Raw genomic sequence first — 19,000 nt, forward strand, 5'->3', positions numbered from 1 at the left:
AGAAATCGTCCTTACAATGTTCAGTTTAGGATATTTAAAGACATATTTTCCTTAAAATGTGGTTTAATGGTTTTATTTGTGTATAATAATAGTGTGTAGCCTATTTGACTTTATTATCATTATTATTTATAATTGCTTATTAATTTATCCCTTTGTGTCCAGAACAGTTACTTATTACGGTGAAAATACGTTTTTCCCTTGTCATTCAAAATATTAGTTATATGTTCATCCATAAGACTCGTTGTTGTGAACGGAGAAGTCCGCAGTGCAACAGTAGGGGGACATATTTAGTTGTTGCACCGAAAAAGCGCCGGTGGTGTTTTAATGGTACACCGCAGCCTCTTCCGGTCTCTTTCGAATCAGCTCTGAGGAAAGATGGTGAGTCTTACCGCGCCTTGCCTTCAAAATCCCTCAACATCTGATTCGTGGCTTGTTTTTAATCACTGTACCATTGATAATATCATAAGCATATATATCCAAGGCTCAATATCATATATTATGTTTGTGATTCCTCGATGATGATAGGTTATAGATGATTTTTTTCATCGGTTAGCATGACGCTTAGCCTTCCTGTACAGCGAAAATAAACCATTTAGTTTTAAAACGATCTCCAGTATTCGTTTAAGTCGTTTAATAATACGTAGTCTTGGGTTTTAATAAATTTTAGACCGTTAGACTTTAAAACCAGCGTTAAGAAACGAGTTTTATAGCGGCTGGTTGCGTGGTTGACTTGTACATTTGTTCATCCAAAAGAACACAACTAAACATGAACATGTTCATTGCGTTTTTGCCATTAAGCTGCCTTTTACATAGCATTTTATGCATTAGTCTCTCAGCCTAGTGTGCTTCCTTCCCTAAACCGTTTATTTGGAAGTCATAGTCCTTGGTTTGCTACTATCATGGTATGTCTTACTATACATGCTTGTAGGGTATCATAATCTCAACCTATTATCTTTCTGAGGGCAACAACATGGCAAGCTGCCTAATGAAAGAGCATGTTTAGGAATTATTTCAGAATCTAGTGAGCTGACTATATAAACAGAGTGTTTATGCACTATAGTCTTAGCATAGTGAGCTGACAACACAGACCATTATTGAGCATTATAGTGTAAATTGATGAATGCTGTCTACTTAGGCAGCTTGCTGTATAAATGAGACCATTTAAGCAATAATGATTTTCTTGTTTTTCAGACGAAGGGTACGTCGTCTTTCGGTAAGCGTCGTAATAAGACGCACACACTGTGCCGCCGCTGTGGATCCAAGGCGTATCACCTGCAGAAGTCCACCTGCGGGAAGTGTGGCTACCCTGCCAAGCGCAAGAGAAAGTGTAAGTGTCTTTATGTGCTGTCACAGTTCAAAGGGTTTGGGGTGACTTGGCACAGATTCAGATTGGTAACATTAAAGTGCCCCTATTATGCTTTTTTTGAATGCTACATTTTAAGCAGTGTGTAATATAGCTGTTTTTGAAAGTGCACAACAAATAAAGTTGTCATCTTAAATTATTCATTTAGAACTGCCTAACCCAAGTCATTGGCAATTCCAGTCTCACTTCCTATTACGTAACTAGGTAAGATGGTAACAAATTTGCATAGTGGTCTTCATTGGCTGCTCATGAGCTGCGTCTACTTTAATCCGCCCTCAAACACTGTTAGTTGTAGCTGAGACTGGAAGATTGTAGTCGATTGTTGAGAATATGCTGTTTTCAGCATTGCAAATCCACTTTGATGCACTTCAAAAGGATGAGGACTCACGCTGGAATTGATATGGGGGAAAACTATGCCGTTGTTACTGTTCTTAACACTGTGTATCAAGTGCTGAGGAAGATCCGGAGCTGAAATTCAGATACGGTAATGGCTGTTTAGTTTGACAGATGCTGTAAGCGTTCAACCAATCACAACAGACTGGCCCGTCTGACCAATCAGAGCAGAGAAAGCTTGCGGAAAGGAGGGGTTTAGAGACTGAATCTTCGAATGAACAGTTATCATACTCTGAGAAATTGGATGTGCAATGTATGAGTGTTTCTTGACCTTGGAAGCATGTAAAGTGTATTGTAGGAAACATTCAAAACAAAATTAGGAACCTTTAAAATGGCATAAAAGGGGTACTTTTAAAGTAGCACAACTAAAAAACAAAAGCAAAAAATAGGAACTGCAAAAACAGCTGTGTTCTGTCTGGCATATCAAAACTTACCAGTGATGCATGAAAAAACCAATGTCTGAACAATTGACTGTCCAGTGATAAGAGTGTTTTGAACTGAGGTAACCCTGAGATGTTTATGAACAGAACACAGGTGCTCATCTGGTGAAATGCGTTTTTTTGTGTTCATGTGTGTGAAGTGTAATGATTGATTTTTTTTCTTTGTAGACAACTGGAGCGCTAAGGCCAAGAGACGCAGCACCACAGGAACTGGCCGCATGAGACACATGAAGGTTGTCTTCCGCAGGTTCAGGTGAGTAAAAGCAGAGTAATGCAGATTTTCATGCTTCTAAGTGTATGTTTTCATGACAACGATGTAAAAAAAAATAATGATAATTCTTAGTATAGTTGACAATGCTGTCAAAATTATCCATGTTCACATGGATCTGGCAAAATGACTAAACACTTATGCTGCCAGGCCAGTAGTTGGCGATATGGCTTTGTAAAGAAAGGCTCACGTCTGTGCATATACGCATTCTTTACAAAGCACTCGTGCCAAACGCTCACTATAGACCAGGGGTTCCCAAACATATTCCTGGAGTCTTCCCAGCACTGCACATTTTGCATTTCTCCTTTGTCCAACACACCCATTGCAGGTCCTGGAGTCTTGACTAATGAGACAAATTGTCTCCATGAGAAATGGAAAACATGCAGTGTTGGGGAGGCTCCAGGAATGTGTTTGGGAACCCATGCTATAGACCAGGGATGGGCAACTCCGGTCCTGGAGGGCCAGTGTCCTGCAAAGTTTATCTCCATCCCTGATAACTCGCTTGCCTATAACTTTCTACTAATCCTAAAGACCTTGATTAGCTGGTTCAGGTGTGTTTGATTAGGGTTGGAGCTAAACTCTGCTGGGCAGTGGTCTTCCAGGACCGGAGTTGCCCATCCCTGCTATAGACTGAACACGTAATACGGATGTGCATGCCGTCAGTGCTTTCACAGATCTGTGTTGTTGTTGTTTACACAGATAATTTTTTCAAAAACTTGAACTGAAACCCATTTTCAAAAGTGTTTAAGCCCTCAAAATGCCATTGTTGTATAAACAAATGGCCAAAATGCATGTTTTGCTTTTTTTTTTGGTTTAAAACGATTGTGTAAACAGCCCCTAAGAGTCGGGGTATTTTTCCCTGTTCAGGGCAGAGATTTCATAAAGCTTTTTCAAACTTATTTTTTATGTATTTGCCAAAAATGGTGTTTTTACAGATTTCTGTCTTTTTTATATATATTATGCTTTCTTAAATTATCTTTTGCTTATTATGACTCTGACACACAAGGTCTCAGCAGGGGTCGAGGTTGACGCCATGATTGTAATTAAATTTAATTGTAGTTAAATATAATTTTCCTTTTGATTCTGCACTGATACTTGCCCAAAACTCGAGTGCCTGTCTGGTTAGATTGGCTTACCAATGATGTCTAAACATAAATGTCTGAACAATTGACTGTCCAGTGATATTAATTTTGTACTGAGGTAAGCCTGACCCATGCACTCATAGATGTACTTTCTGTAAAAATCTTAATCTTGCAAACTAGTGGATTTTTGAAACTCTTGTTGTTGGGGATTTGATTGCACATCTCAAATCTATTGACCTTGTTATGGGCTTGTGAAATATCATGAAGGCCTTTTAAGTATTAGTTTCTGTGTGCTGTAACGTTGAATTGTTTTCTGTGCTTTTCAGAAATGGATTCCGCGAGGGAACCGTGCCCAAGCCCCGTCGGGCAGCAGTGGCTGCGTCCAGCTCCTCATAAACTGTGTTTCCAATAAAAAGTGACATTTGAAATATCTGTCTGAATGCCTTGTTCATTTTCAAAAACACTTTCAGTACTTCTTAAACCACCTGACAAAACATTCACTTCAATACACAGCAAAGGCTTCATTGAAGAGAAACATGGGAAAATTTGTTGGTCTTAACAAAACTTCCATGAAAGCTGAAAAAAATTGGTAAAGATATGAGACTTTAAACTCTTTTGTAGAATAAAATTCTATTGCAAACTGAACTTTAATATGTTAAGAACATTCTTTTATGCCACAACTGGATTGGATATAGTCCTGGATCAATGGCAATAAAATATTTTAAAACTTTATTATTCAATTCAGGCATAATCTAATACTTTTTTTCTTCAATACAAGAGTGTGAATGGTGTCAAAATGAAGTACTCAAACAGCCTTTTCTTAAACTCCATGGTGAGAATCACGTGGGAAACACATAAAAATGACAAAAACAGTGAGAAATCAAATGGGTGTAAAACAAATACTGTGTCAATGTGATAGAAAGAGAATGGTGAAGTGATTCTGTAAAGGCATTTTTATGAACAGAACAAACCTTTTTGGAATTTCTGCAGAAAGAAGCTGTGATCGTGAACATCTTTTTGATTGTGTGTGCGTTGATGATGTGATGTGTTGCAGTTAAAACAGCAAGTGAACATTATGTGCACTAAACCCAGACAGTAAATCTAGACTCAGCTGAAGTTCTAGAATGAGAATGGCTGAATTGAGTCTTGTGCTGGAGTCCTTCAGGCTCTCTCTCTATAGAGCGCAGGCTCTAGACCCAGTACTGTTTGGTAGTGATGGGGGGTGCGTGGGGTCTGTGCTTCGGGACGTGGTTCTGAGTGACGTAACTTGGGTCGTAGTAATCCCATTCCAGAGCGGATGCCCAGGCTGAGCCCGGGAAGCCATCGCTGTCCATAGAAAGGATACGCAGAGATACACCTAAATGAACAATTAGGAGAATTCAAAGAATGGAAAAACTCCAAATATTCACAAATGGTTAGTCAAAAGATTGGTATAATTAAGATTTTTCAGAAGTCTCTTCTGCTTAATGCTCCATTCATCTGATCAAAATACCAGAAAACTAATATTGTTAATTATTATTGCAATTTTACTGTTTTCTATTTGAATATATTTAAAATGTAATTTATTCCTGTGATCAAAGCTGAATTTTCATCATCATTACTCCAGTCTTCAGTGTCACATGATCCTTCAGAAATCATTCTAATATGCTGATCTGCTGCTCAAGAAACATTTCTGATTATTATCAGTGTTGGAAACAGATATGCTGCTTTATACTTTGTGGAAACTGTGATAGGCTTCCATTCAGTTTATACACTATACCAGTTTGGGGTAAGTATTTTTTAAAAGAGATTAATACTTTTATTCAGCGAGGATGTATTCAACTGATCAAAAGTGACAGTAAAGACATTTATATTACAAAAGATGTCAATTTCTTAAATAGAAAGTTCAAAAGAACAGCATTTCTATCTAAGATGTATCACCATTTCCACAAAAATATTAAAGGGTTAGTTCACCCAAAAATTGTCATTAATTACTCACCCTCGTGTTGTTCCAAAACCATAAGACTCGTTCATCTTCGGAACATGAATTAAGATATTTTTAATGAAATCAGAGCTTTCTGTCCCTCCATAGAGATCCAACGCAACTACCACTTTCAAGGTCCAGAAAGGTAGTAAAGACATCATTACAGTAATCCAGAAGTTTAACCTCAATTTATGAAGCAACACGAGTGCTTTGTTTGTGCAAAAACATAATTTACTACTTTATTACAAAATAATATTATCCAAAGTGAGGTTAAACCACTGGATTCACATGGATTACTTTAATGATGTCTTTACTTCCTTTCTGGACCTTGAAAGTGGTAGTTGTGTTGGATCTCTATTGAGGGACAGAAACCTCTTGGATTTCATTAAAAATATCTTCATTTGTTTTCCAAAGATCTAACGGATGTGGAACGACACGAAAATGAGTAAATATTGACAGAATTTTCATTTTTGGGTGAACTAACCCTTTTAACAGCACAACTATTTTTATAAATTATTATTAATAATTTAGCACCAATAATAACCGATAATGAGCAGCAAATCAGTATATTACAATAATTTCTGAAGGATCATGTGACACTGAAGACTGGAGTAATGATGCTGAAAATTCAGCTTTGATCACAGGAATTAATTACATTTTAAAATATATTACAAAAGGTTCTTTTAAACAGTTCTTTTAAATTTAATAATATTTCACAGTATTACTGTACTGTATTTATTTTAATCAAATACATGCATCCCTGTTGAGCACAAGAGTCTTCTTTCAACAATCGTAACTTTTCCAAACAGTGTATATGTAGTGCTGAGCATTTAAGTCTTAAAGGATTAGTTCACTTTCAAATAAAATTTTCCTCATAATTTCCTCACCCCCATGTCATCCGAGATGTTCATGTCTTTCTTTCTTCAGTTGTAAAGAAATTAAGGTTTTTGATGAAAACATTCCAGGATTTTTCTCCTTATAGTGGACTGCACTGGACTCCAAAGGGTTGAAGGTCAAAATTACAGTTTCAGTGCAGCTTTAAAGTGCTTTAAACAATACCAGACAAGGAATAAAGGTCTTATCTAGAGAAACGATCTGTCATTTTCAAAAAAAATATTATATAAACATATAAATTTATATAAACAAATGAGCGCCTTCCAAGTGCCTCCGCCAAAACCGAATAGAATACAGAAATTAGGTTTTGGCGGAGGCACTTGGAAAGCGCTCATTTGTTTATATAAAGCATACACAGTTGTATTTTTCCAAAAATGGCAGATCGTTTCGCTAGATAAGACCCTTATTCCTCATCTGGTATCGTTTAAAGCCCTTTAAAGCTGCACTGAAACTGTAATTTTAACTTTCAACCGTCTGGAGTCCACTGAAGTCCACTATAAGGAGAATAATCCTGGAATGTTTTCATCAAAAAGAAGAAAGAAAGACATGAACATCTTGGATGACATGGAGGTGAGATAATTATCAGGAAAATTCTATTTGAAAGTGGACTAATCCTTTAAAGAAATGGTTTGAACTTTTTAAGTCTCCTCAATTCAATGAATGAGATCACAAAACCCACCTGCACTGGCTCCAAAGTCACTGTCCAGTCCAGAGCCCCTAGCCGAGGGGCTTGATGATGCCACAAAACAGGAGTTCTCTGGCGGGATGATGCTGGCAGACTCACACTCCACATGGATCTTGTCCAGAGAAGCGCCCTCCAGGTCCATAGTGCTGCTTCTACGCATGGAAGTCATCGGCATTGAGAACTGTAACCAGTGCAGTTAAATGGTTAACTTACTTGCATAGGATCAAACATCTATTTCACTGGGAGCCAAAATTATGTAGTGGGATGTTTACATGGTAATGCCATGTAAACACCCCAATATATGAAAATGGCCATCATATTACTATACCGGAGAGCCATGGTGGCCCACAACCACCCAAAACATTGAAATCTTTCCTTGATACTCAAATTAAGCATTTGAACATACTCGTGTTTTTGACCCTACCCCATTTGGAGTCAGATGAAGTGCTGGTGAGTTCGGTGGCACCGTGTTGACTCGCTCCGTGTCCGAATCACTGGACTGCACCAGAACCGGGGCGCTCGTCCTCCAGTTCGGCACGCGCAGTGATTCGGACCCGGCGTAAGTGGCCCCGTCCGCGCGTAGAAACCTGGCGCGCTGCCCGGTGGCCCTTCTCTCCGCTGAGGAGGTCAGGGATGAGGTGATGGGTGGCGCCAGCATCGGTTCCGAGACCGAAACATAGTTGGTCTTTCTGTTTGGAGCGAACAGAGGCTCATCAGAGAAGCGGGTGATTCTCTGGCGGGTGGAATATGATGAGTGCATGAGCGAGGTTTCCGACCCGCATCGGTCTCTCTTCCTCCGGGTCATGCGGAACAGCTTGTATCCCACGAACAGGCAGTTGAGCAGCAGGAGCAGAAGGACGCAGGGAATGAGCACCAGGATCAACAGGGCTAAACTGGACACCGGGAGGCCCTCGGGTAAGTTTGATGAGGGCACAGCCGATCCCAGCTGCGACATTTCATCACAAATCAGGATAAAATAATATGATTTTGATGTTTACTCAATTTTATCTGTGATCATTAAATGTTTTTATGTAAAATAATAACTATAAAATGACTAAAACTGACATTCGACAGTTCAACCGCAGGTGCGCCCCATTGACATCAATTAATTCCGCCAGAGTGCAGGAGCGTCAAGAGCTTTCGGACTTTTCACCGATTGAAAAAGACAGTTTACATCATCTTTTCAGTCTTACCTCATAGATGAGAATGTCTTTGGTGTGTTTAGCCGTCTATTTTTTTCGCAAAGCCCTCAAAATAGTACAATAATGAAGATCAAAATGTAAAAGGAAGTATGCAGGGAGTCGCGCGACAGCTCGCGCACTTTTTTGAACACTTTCAGCTGAGGTGAAATCAAGAGTAATATCTGACAGGAAAACAAAACAACATCGCCGAGAAAGTTAAGAGAATGCTAAGGAAATAATCAGCTGGTGACTATTAATAATGTAAATCATATTAATGTATAGGCCACAACTTTCTTTTGCTTCTATCGCTAAGCGTCTCTCGCAGGTTTGTAAAACAGTAGAGAGAACATGTAACGTTAAACATTTATTTTAAATGTATTAAAATATAAACTTTTTAAAGTTCCCCGAATTATTCTAAATAAGAAAGTACAGTAAATCTTAAAACGTATTTCTTGACCAGTTTTTGTTGGGGAAACGTTTGTTTTGAAACCGGCTAAGCTAGTCATATATGCTAGTGTTGTTATTGTTAACTAAAACTATTAAAAATCGATGTTGTTGTTTAAAAATAAAGCTGAATTAAAATATTAATATTAAATTATTTTATTATTGAAAGAGTGAAAGGTGACATAACATAAGAAGCCAACAAGGCGGGACAAAAACAAAACCAAACAAAAAAGAGAGAAAAGATAAACATACCGAGATGCATAAAGAAGTAAAGATACACATATACTTATACATAAATATAAATGTCATATATAATGTACTAAAATGCAAATGGTATTTCACAGTTTTCAGTATATATAGAAAAGGTAAATGTACATCTATAACAAAAAGTATGTAATATATGTACATATACACATACATATATACATACATAGACACACATATACATATATACACACATAGGCTATACATATATACATAAATGCCAATATACAAGGATACGGTATATACATTTTCTTTATAACATCTATTGTTATTAACATTGTACATTTAGTCAATTTAATTGTTGAATATAAAGGATGAAGTTGAAGAAATAAGATATTTGCTAATATAATAATAAGAAGAAGAAGAAGAAGAAGAAAAGTAATGATGCTATGTATGTATACTTAAATACATTCCCTCTTACATATCAATATAAAATATGTATTAATATGCAAATTTTAAATATCAAAAAGTAAATAAAAAAACAAAAAACATTTTGCCTACGTTCAAGTTGAAGTAGGCCTACTAAAACTGATTTAATTATACTCTAAAAAATGATGGGTTGACCCATCAGCGGTTGGGTTTATCCTTATTTTCCTAAACATGGGTTGAAATAACAGCATTTTAATTAAATATTGGATTGAGTTTTCACCATATAATTCATTTTATGACCGAGAGAGGGCAGTATAGACCAGTTTAAGATGTAGTCATCTATTTTTCCATAGTTCAGTTGTGTGTAAATGCAATCACAAACACAGTACATGTTCTTTCTTTGTAGCCATCAAAGAAATAATTAAAACGTGAACCTATCCTTGAATCCTGTAGACTTGAGGCTCTTTAGATGGTCCCTTAAGTAATTACATTTACATCCATTCATTTTGCAGACGCATTTATGCAAAGTGATGTACAAATGAATAATGATTCCACAGAGAACACCACTTAGGACAAACACATAATCATTGTAGGTGTTGTGAAATGTCATGAATTGCCTCCTTTGACATTAGAGAAAGTGAAAAATACATATTTTGTGCATAAATTGTAACTAATTTGAAATTACATCTGCACAATGGTGGATTTTCCAAGTGGAAATGGATGCAATGGTGAGCAAATATTACACATCAGATATAGAATTGGCATTTTTAGTTTTACTAAGAAATATCTAGGATCACACTCTTCTAAAAACAGCCATTCTGACCCTGAGTATGTGTAAGTGTCATTTTAAGCTGTGAGTATGATTCATGGGACACAAACGCAGCCATGACTGACACGAGACAATGTTCTTCTCACTCAGACAGTTCATATATTTGCACATTGCCTGTGAAACCCAGTCTGTTGAGCCAGGGGGAATAATTTCCAAATATCTCCTTTCAAATATACAGTACATTCTCAGAAAAATAATAATGTGCACACAAATTAGAAGAAAGATTTGTGCTTTAAAATGCAGCATAGAACAAAAAATGTTTGTACTTTCTTTTCTGCTATAACAGATCCAGTCTTCTGGGGAGGTTTTCCACAATGGATGAAGAGACTTGCTCTCACACAAGCATCAAGAACAACATGTTCCTTGATCAACATCTTTGATCCTGAAACAACATTCAAGGTAAAAGTTTACAGTTCATGTCATGTTTAGGTTTACCAGGTTAGGTGCTTCTACATCAGTGTTATTTGCCTATCGTTTCCCTCTGATTTTAGGGATAACTTAGGTTTAGGGGTAGGGATAGGACTACATTTTCAGATAGAAATGTTCCAGGATCAACAAAATATGTTGATCTAGGAACATGTCTTACTTGGCAAAATCACTGTGACCTGTTGTATGTTGGAGTCTGGTTCACGGTTTGAATGCATCCCAAAAGTCTTCAATAAGGGTTCAAGTTTGGCCTTTTCACAAGTCCTTCCACACTATAGACTTAGTAAACCATTTCTTCATTAACCACACTTTGTGCACAGGGGCATTTCCAACAGATTTGATTTTTTTTTCCTTTTCTGTATATTAATTACTCTTGGTTGAGTTCTTCATTAGTTTTTCCCGCGGAGCACTTTGTGCTATACAAAGTAACTATTTTCATCTTCAGAAAGGAATAGGGAATATACAGAAGGCTTTGAAACTATTAAAATCATGCTGATTAAATATTTAAAAGCTAAAACTTTGTGGTAGCTACAGACTTTTAATCAACCACAACATGGCCTCGTATAGCTTTTGTGTTTATTAGTATTCAAATCCACAGAGCAGAAATATGAGCATCTCAAATGATTAATACAGAAAGTTCTACTTTATTCTTTTTTAAAAATCTTTTTTAAAGGTGCCCTAGAATTAAATATTGAATTTATATTGGCATAGTTGAATAACAAGAGTTCAGTACATGGAAATGACATACAGTGAGTTTCAAACTCCATTGTTTCCTTCTTCTTATATAAATCTCATTTGTTTAAAAGACCTCCGAAGAACAGGCGAATCTCAACATAACACCGACTGTTACGTAACAGTTGGGCTCATTAATATGTATGACCCCAATATTTGCATATGCCAGCCCATGATCGAGGCATTGCACAAGGGCAGCCAGTATTAACGTCTGGATCTGTGTACAGCTGAATCATCAGACTAGGTAAGCAAGCAAGGACAATAGCGAAAAATGGCAGATGGAGCAATAATAACTGACATGATCCATGATATCATGATATTTTTAGTGATATTTGTAAATTGTCTTTCTAAATGTTTCGTTAGCATGTTGCTAATGTACTGTTAAATGTGGTTAAAGTTACCATCGTTTCTTACTGTATTCACGGAGACAAGAGTCGTCGCTATTTTCATTTTTAAACACTTGCAGTCTGTATAATTCATAAACACAACTTCATCCTTTATAAATCTCTCCAACAGTGTGTAATGTTAGCTTTAGCCACGGAGCACTATCAAACTCATTCAGAATCAAATGTAATACATCCAAATAAATACTATACTCACATGATCCGATGTATGCATGCAGCATGCATGACGAACATCTTGTAAAGATCCATTTTGAGGGTTATATTAGCTGTGTGAACTGTTTTTATGCTGTTCAAGGCAAGCACGAGCTCCGGGGCAGGGGAGCGGGAGATTTAAAGGGGCCGCAACCTATATATCGGTGCATAGTTAATGATGCCCCAAAATAGGCAGTTAAAAAAATGAATTAAAAAAAATCTATGGGGTATTTTGAGCTGAAACTTCACAGACGCATTCAGGGGACACCTTAGACTTATATTACATCTTTTAAAAAGAAGTTCTAAGGCACTTTTAAGCTAATTATATATATATATATATCACCATACTTCCTTCTGTTATACTTCCTTCTGTTACAGTATATTAAGATAGTATTACAAGCTCTATGAAATAATTATGTAAAGGAGACATTATTATTATTATTATAATTAAATATGCACTCATTTGCATACATTGCCAGAACAGAAATCTAAATAAGGTGCAAAATTCTTATTTCATTTTGGATATCTTTTTCATAAATCAGAAAATACTTCAAAACACCAGAAAAAAATGCTAAATATTTTATAAAAATTACATTTTATATAAACCAGGCAAATGATATATGAACAAATTCTGTAAAAAAAACCCCTTCAGAATATAGATAATAAAACTAGAATATAATAAAGTGCTTCTGAAGTGGAAATGTCAAAATGCATTTTGATTATGTATTGTAATTAAAATCTGCTGACGCAAATAAATAATGTGTAATACAATAAACACTTAAATGGGTATTTTGGATGTTGTCTTTCCACTAGACCAAAATTGACCATGAAAAACAATGATTTTGCCATTCACTAAACAGCTTTTCTCCCTCTTTTATTGAATTGAATCTATTTTGAGTGCTCAACCCATTAAAGACCACAACACCAAATGCCAGTCATTTCAATAATAAAACTTTATTTCTGCTTACAAAACATGCGTTCATCTTACATGCCAGGTAATATCTTAAAGTCACATTTTCTCTGTATAATTTTTACAAATAATTCATTGGAACATGACACAGGGATCTCTCATAGAGACTAAATCACTGACAGTTCTGTACATGAGTACAAGGTCGTCATGGATAAAGAAGTATGCTAACACTTCAGAGTAGCACCTCTGCGCTTCAGTCAGAGGAGTGTAGGTGTGTGTTCAGTGCGTGCGCCGTGTTCGCGTGTTTTCCTCAAACACTTCATCTCTGTACGAATCACACTTACGCAGGTATTACATACCTATGTGCAATATGTTTGTGTGAGCATCCCGTCTCACACTTAAGTGTGTGTGTGCCTCACAGAGACAAACAGCTGACGTTAAGTCCATCACTGAAATTAGTGTGGGTTGTCTTAAGTTAACACTGTCCCAAGCTGTGCTTGATGATCTCCTTGCTGCTTGGAGGAATTCGATCTGGGAAAACCACTTGGAATTCAACCAGTAGGTCGCCGCGCTGGGCGGGGTTTTTCGCTCGGGGAAGCCCCTCCCCTATGAGCCTTCTCACTGAGCCGGGCTTGATGACATCACTGCATGGGAGGGGCTTCATCTGTCCATCAAGCGTAGGGATGTTAACCGTACACCCACATAGAGCCTGGAGGAAAAACAAAGAAAGAAAACCGTTAAACATTGTGTCACAGGATCATCTTTGGTATAAAGGTCTATATCGATCCTCCAGCAGTCTTCTTGAGGTACGATCTGTTATATCACACTCTGCAGAAGAGCTATAATGCCCCTCAGGCGTATGTTATGAGGCCTAATCCACTTGTCTATATATGATGCTTTTATGTAATGCGAGTATGAACGCGGGCGGAATATAGGCCAGACAGATTGAACATTACTGTTACGCAACGGCAGAAAAGAGCTGCTAATCGCTCTCATTTCTCAATGATGCTCCAGTCTGCGGGGGACGAGAGGGTGCGCGTGGGAAGAGAAAGATGAAGTGGATGTGGAAAACGAGAGAGGGAGGGAGCGAACGAGGGCGAGAGGTTTGGTGTTGAAAGTAAGAATGGAAATGAGATGGAAAGAATGAAAGAATAAATAGTTGTTTTTAACAGCCGATGCCAAATCTGATATCAGGATGGACGATTTAATGAGTTAGCCAATAATCTTAAAATGGCAAAATAGGCCAATTAATTGGCCAGTAATCAGGCATTTTAAGATTATCGGCATCAAGTGATCAATGTCCGCTTGGCTAGTTTACAACTGTTAGCTAAAAGTGTCAATGTCAAAATTTGTATGTATATATCCCCATCATATCGGGGAATCAGGCACAGTTATCAATGCCGATAATTGCAGAATATCCCTTTTAAAGGGATAGTTCACCCAAAAATGATCTCACCCTCAAGTAGTTCCAAACCTGTATGAATTTCTTTGTTCTGCTGAACACAAAGGAAGATATTTGGAAGAATGTTTGTAACCAAGCAGATTTCGCCCCCCATTGACTACCATAGTATTTTTCTTTTCCTACCATGGTAGTCAATGGGGGGATAATAATTCTTCCAAATGTCTTCCTTTGTGTACTGGTTTGGAGGGGAGTAAATTATGTTTTTTTTTTGTTTTTTTGGGGGTGAACTATCCCTTTAAGATTATCAGCATCAATTGATCAATGTTTGCTTGTCTAGTTAGGGATAAGGGATAATTAACCAATTCTGTTTTGTTTTTTGTTTTTTTTTAGTAAAATTATGTAAAATAATTGCAAATTCCATTCTAATTTTCTGTCTTATGTATAAATCATCTTTATATCGGCCACCCTGCTCTCCAGATATTAACACGGCTCTATTCATAGTTTTCTAAGAAAATAGATGCACGAGGGCGTGAAGGCAAAATAAAATCCACTGCTAGAGAGGAGCGAATGACAGAATGTGTGCGAGACGATGCTGAGAGCTGAGGAGGAGGTGTGCGAGATGGGAGGGGGAGTGTGTGAGAGTGTGTGTGCGCTGAGGCTGCGGGGGAGAAATGCTAAATTTAGATGCAGCTCTCTGCAGAGGCTTATTGAGTACCAGCGACTGCGAGGGAACATTTCGTACTGCCATGCACACGTACACATGTACACATCTCACCTCTCGCAGAGTGATGGTGGAGGTGAACACAATATGCGAGCCGTCTCGTCTGAAATGGGCGTGCTTCTTCTCCTTAATAACGAAGGCCAGGTCGTTAGGGGCATGGCCGAGCATCTGATGGCCCTCCTTGGGGAAGGTGATCCTGGTGCCCTCCTTCCACCCCTTCTTCACCTCCACGTCGAACACGCGCTCTTCGGGTCTCAACGCGTGTTTGTCCGCCTGCCGGAGGCGTGTCACTTTCACACGCTTCGTCACGCCCATCAAGATGTCCTCCAGTGACACGAGGAGCTCGTGAACTTCGGCCACGCCCGATGGCTTTAGCCCGCCCTTGTTTCGGCTGAGGTGGGGCAGGGGGTTCCTCAGGAACGGGTTAAACAGGTCGTCATCGGAGTCGAGTTCGAAGTTGAAGAACACGTGCCAGGAGTGGGCGTCGGCTTTTGAGGTGCTGTGGGAGGGATCGCTTTTGTTTCCAGCTGGAGCCACACCCCCTTTGGTCAAACCTGGAGGAAGATAAAAAGCTTTCTTTAGTGTGCATGTCTTAGGCTTGTCTGTTTTTGCAAGGGGTTCATCCTCTGGTTAATAAAGTATTGATAAATAATTGATCAGTCTGCAGCACTGTGAGTGTGTGAATCAGTTCAGCCGAGGTTGAAGGAACCCACTGAACTCAGTGTTCATCTATCTGCATTGTGCACTAATTGCATGTTTGTGATTGCAATTTCTTCTCACCTTGTTGATCATAGATGGTGCGTTTCTCTGGGTCGGTCAGAACATCGTAGGCTTGTGCAATCTGTTTGAATTTGTCCTCTGCGTCTGCGTCTGGGTTTTTGTCTGGGTGGTAGCGAAGCGCCAGACGCTTGTACGCCCGTCTGATCTCCTCCTCATTAGAGTCACTTGACACACCGAGTACAGAGTAGTAATCCACACACTCTGGTGAGGACGGGGGGCTAGACACCTCGGGTTCTTCACGCACCTCCTACATAGACACACACACAGACAGATGGCAGGAGTTTAGAGTATGCTCATTTCTAGTTCTCATTGGTTCACCTACACAAGGTGATTCCAGATAAAAGACGAAGTTCATTGTTTCAAGCACCACAGACAATGAAGGGAGTCCCCCTAATATTCACAGTAGAAGATTTTTTTCTTCAATTCTTCTTGTGAATATTGCACAGATAGGCAGAAAATAAAAGGTGTAAAACAACCAAAATAAAATTTAAATCATATTTTAATGTAATTATTATAATTTGATATATTCAATATAAAATTATTTTATATATCAAAAGTATTGTATTTAGACTCAAAATACGACTTTTTCCCCCATATATTCTCCACTCTAAAGTTTGTGAGCGTATATTATATAGTGGGATATAAATGCACAGATTTTTTATGTGCCTCTAAATTCTCTATTATATAATATAAACTCAATTTTTTGGGTGCATATTATATAATTGAGAATATAGAGGGACATATAACAAATTATAAATGTATACATGTCTATATTTCCCACTATATAACACTCACAAACTTTGAATGTTTATTATATAGTAGAGAATATAGATATATGTATAAAAAACATCTATATTCTCCAATATATAAATCTATACATGCCTCTGTATTCTCATATAATACCCTCAACGTTTTGGGGTGTCTATTATATACTGGAAAATACAGAGGCATAAATAATTTACAGATCTCTATATAACTGTATATTCCCCACTATATAATATGCATATACATTTATATAGTGGAGAATATATATTTAGGATTTTATATACTATATTCCCCACTATATAATAAACACCAAAGTCTGTGAGTGTATAGCTATTATATAGTGGAGAACATAGATGCATATATATTTGATTTAAATGTTATATGCAGCATCTCACCTCAGGTGTCCATCCCTCTTCTCCGTGGATCACTTTCACTTTGCACTTGACATTCTTGTGTTTGACGCCGAATTGAGTCCAGATGAGAACCATGGTGCTGTTGCTGTTGGTGCCGGTGAGTGTGAGCCGAGCGCGTGAGCTGTTGGAGCTGCTGTCTGCTGCATCTCCCGCCGCTCTGCTCGAGCTTTTATACCCGCGCTCTACTCACGGCGCCCACGCTGCGTGACCGAGCTTCCCCGAGCACGCCCATTCTCCACGTACACGAGAGGGAATACCGCGTGCCCACCAATCCACGCTCGATGCTGCTGCGGAATAAGATGAGCATCACGCGGATGTGGCAGCCCACCTCTCCATGTGGAGGAGCGTTTCCGGAATTCACAAAGAGTCTCATCCCTCCCTCCCTCCGTCTCTCCATCCTTCCATCCTAAATTGGTCTTCTGTTACAGATTGTTCTTTTGGTTTGTCGGCCAGCTTTTTTGGGTAGGAAGCTGTGAATGACAGTGGATTTTAGTAAAGAATGGCTGTAAATGAACATGGAGAATGTGTGCATATAAAATCAAAGCAAATGAACATGAAAAAAAATGCATATAATATATATATTTTTTAAATAAATTAAGTGCAAGGTGAGTTTGACTACAAGCACCTCCACCAGAGCCGTGCAAATTTTTACTAAACTTTGCATATATATATATATATATATTTCTTTTTTAAAACCCTTTATTTTCACTTGGTCACTTAGAAAAATGTATGCATATAAAATGAAAGCAAATGAACATTAAAAAAATGCATATAATATATATATATATAATTTTTTTTTTTTTTTTTACCTTAACCCTTTTTTTTCACTTGGTCACTTAGAAAAACTTAAAATAATGATAATAATAATAATAAACTTGCATTGATAGAAAAGACACGACGCTCAAACAGTAGTTGCGTTTGTGTTGAGAGCTTTCAACAGAAAATTTCACTGCCTGACATAGAGCTGTACTAGAAATTAGCATTTTCAAAATTATATATGTTTAATGGATTACTTAGAAAGTTAGAAGATGTCTCTTATATTGTCTCTGACCCCTGAAGATCTATGCTTGAATGTCAGTTTGATTATAAAATGTCAAATCATGTTTGAAGCTTTGAGCTCGCAATATAGGCTTATTATAATTTGCATTTATACTCTCTCAGACACACACTTCAATGTCCCTTTGTGTCAAAGTGCAATTAAAACAGATGGAAAAATACAGCCAGAACCGCTTCACCCACACACGCAATTACAGGCAATTAACGTGTGATTGTCAACGCTGGTGGCTTGTGGACCAATAGTTCTTTGTGCTCGTCACGGTGACAGTTCAGTGTTCCTATCTGCGCATGAATAATAAAAGTATTTGCACATTCACAAACTGTCTTCAGCGTTAACCGGCCATAAATTAAAGCGGAGCCTTGGGGAATGTCGCATTACGCAACGTACGTGCAGGTGAATTGGCGCGCATTCCTCAGTACATAAATGGCCATATTTCCTCAGACGTTACGCGTTCAGCCAATCACAGACGAAAGATGCTTCAGGATTCCCGCTGGTACCGGAAAATTGGACAAATTTGGTGTAGATGTCCCTGTCAGAAACGTCAGAGAATCTCTGAGCCAGATTTCGTCCATTTTGGAAAAAAAGAGAGAGGGAGCGCAGGAAAACCGAGCTGAGTAGTGTGAATGACACCTCGAAATCTGTCATCCTAGACCGGCCGGACATTTCCGTTGACTCTCGACTCGAGAGATGAATATGAAATCAGGTTTGTGAGTGTTTCGCCGTGAAACTGTTTGTGAGGAAACTGGGGGAACATTGTGATAGCGCAGTGTCGAGGACAATCAGGGAACATTGTGCTTCTGCGGTACAAAGCTCTGCAGGAGATCGTAAGAAGTCGTGATCTCGTGCTTTTAATAATAACTCGGCTCGTGACCAGCGGATGCCCAACTGTGCTGTGTAATTTTCGCGCCCTCATTGTGGCGAAGTCTGTTATTCGCGCGCACTGGACGGACGACCGTTATTATCGTCGACTAAATGGCTCATTAGTTCCTAACTAAATTAAAACCCATCAATCAAGCAAGGTCC

At 38.2% G+C, this 19,000-nt stretch overlaps 3 protein-coding genes and 1 non-coding gene across 4 annotated transcripts; 2 read left to right on the top strand and 2 right to left on the bottom strand.

The window, feature by feature from the left end:
• The first annotated feature begins 260 nt into the window (after positions 1-260).
• Positions 261-3,974, top strand: rpl37 (ribosomal protein L37). The gene is made up of 4 exons (XM_067375847.1): positions 261-378; positions 1,192-1,327; positions 2,365-2,449; positions 3,873-3,974. Exons 1-4 carry the CDS (start codon positions 376-378, stop codon positions 3,940-3,942), a joined length of 294 nt encoding a protein of 97 aa, XP_067231948.1. The 5' UTR covers positions 261-375; the 3' UTR covers positions 3,943-3,974.
• LOC137013385 (small nucleolar RNA SNORD72) lies at positions 3,594-3,671 on the top strand. The gene has a single exon (XR_010893720.1). It is a non-coding gene; the product is annotated as a small nucleolar RNA SNORD72 (small nucleolar RNA).
• Positions 3,975-4,736: 762 nt separating the features above from the next.
• Positions 4,737-8,084, bottom strand: hwa (huluwa). The gene is made up of 3 exons (XM_067375004.1): positions 7,513-8,084; positions 7,083-7,269; positions 4,737-4,903 (listed from the first exon to the last, which is right to left on the bottom strand). The coding sequence occupies exons 1-3, from the start codon at positions 8,041-8,043 to the stop codon at positions 4,737-4,739; spliced, it is 885 nt and encodes a 294-aa protein (XP_067231105.1). The 5' UTR covers positions 8,044-8,084.
• Positions 8,085-12,954: 4,870 nt separating this feature from the next.
• On the bottom strand, positions 12,955-17,035 carry zgc:122979 (uncharacterized protein LOC641576 homolog). Its single transcript, XM_067376267.1, has 4 exons — positions 16,903-17,035; positions 15,743-15,989; positions 15,017-15,516; positions 12,955-13,548 (listed from the first exon to the last, which is right to left on the bottom strand). Exons 1-4 carry the CDS (start codon positions 16,993-16,995, stop codon positions 13,315-13,317), a joined length of 1,074 nt encoding a protein of 357 aa, XP_067232368.1. The 5' UTR covers positions 16,996-17,035; the 3' UTR covers positions 12,955-13,314.
• Between the last annotated feature and the right edge of the window lie 1,965 nt (positions 17,036-19,000).

Source organism: Chanodichthys erythropterus, chromosome 22 (assembly GCF_024489055.1).
Source record: "Chanodichthys erythropterus isolate Z2021 chromosome 22, ASM2448905v1, whole genome shotgun sequence".
Classification (NCBI taxonomy): Eukaryota; Metazoa; Chordata; class Actinopteri; order Cypriniformes; family Xenocyprididae; genus Chanodichthys; species Chanodichthys erythropterus.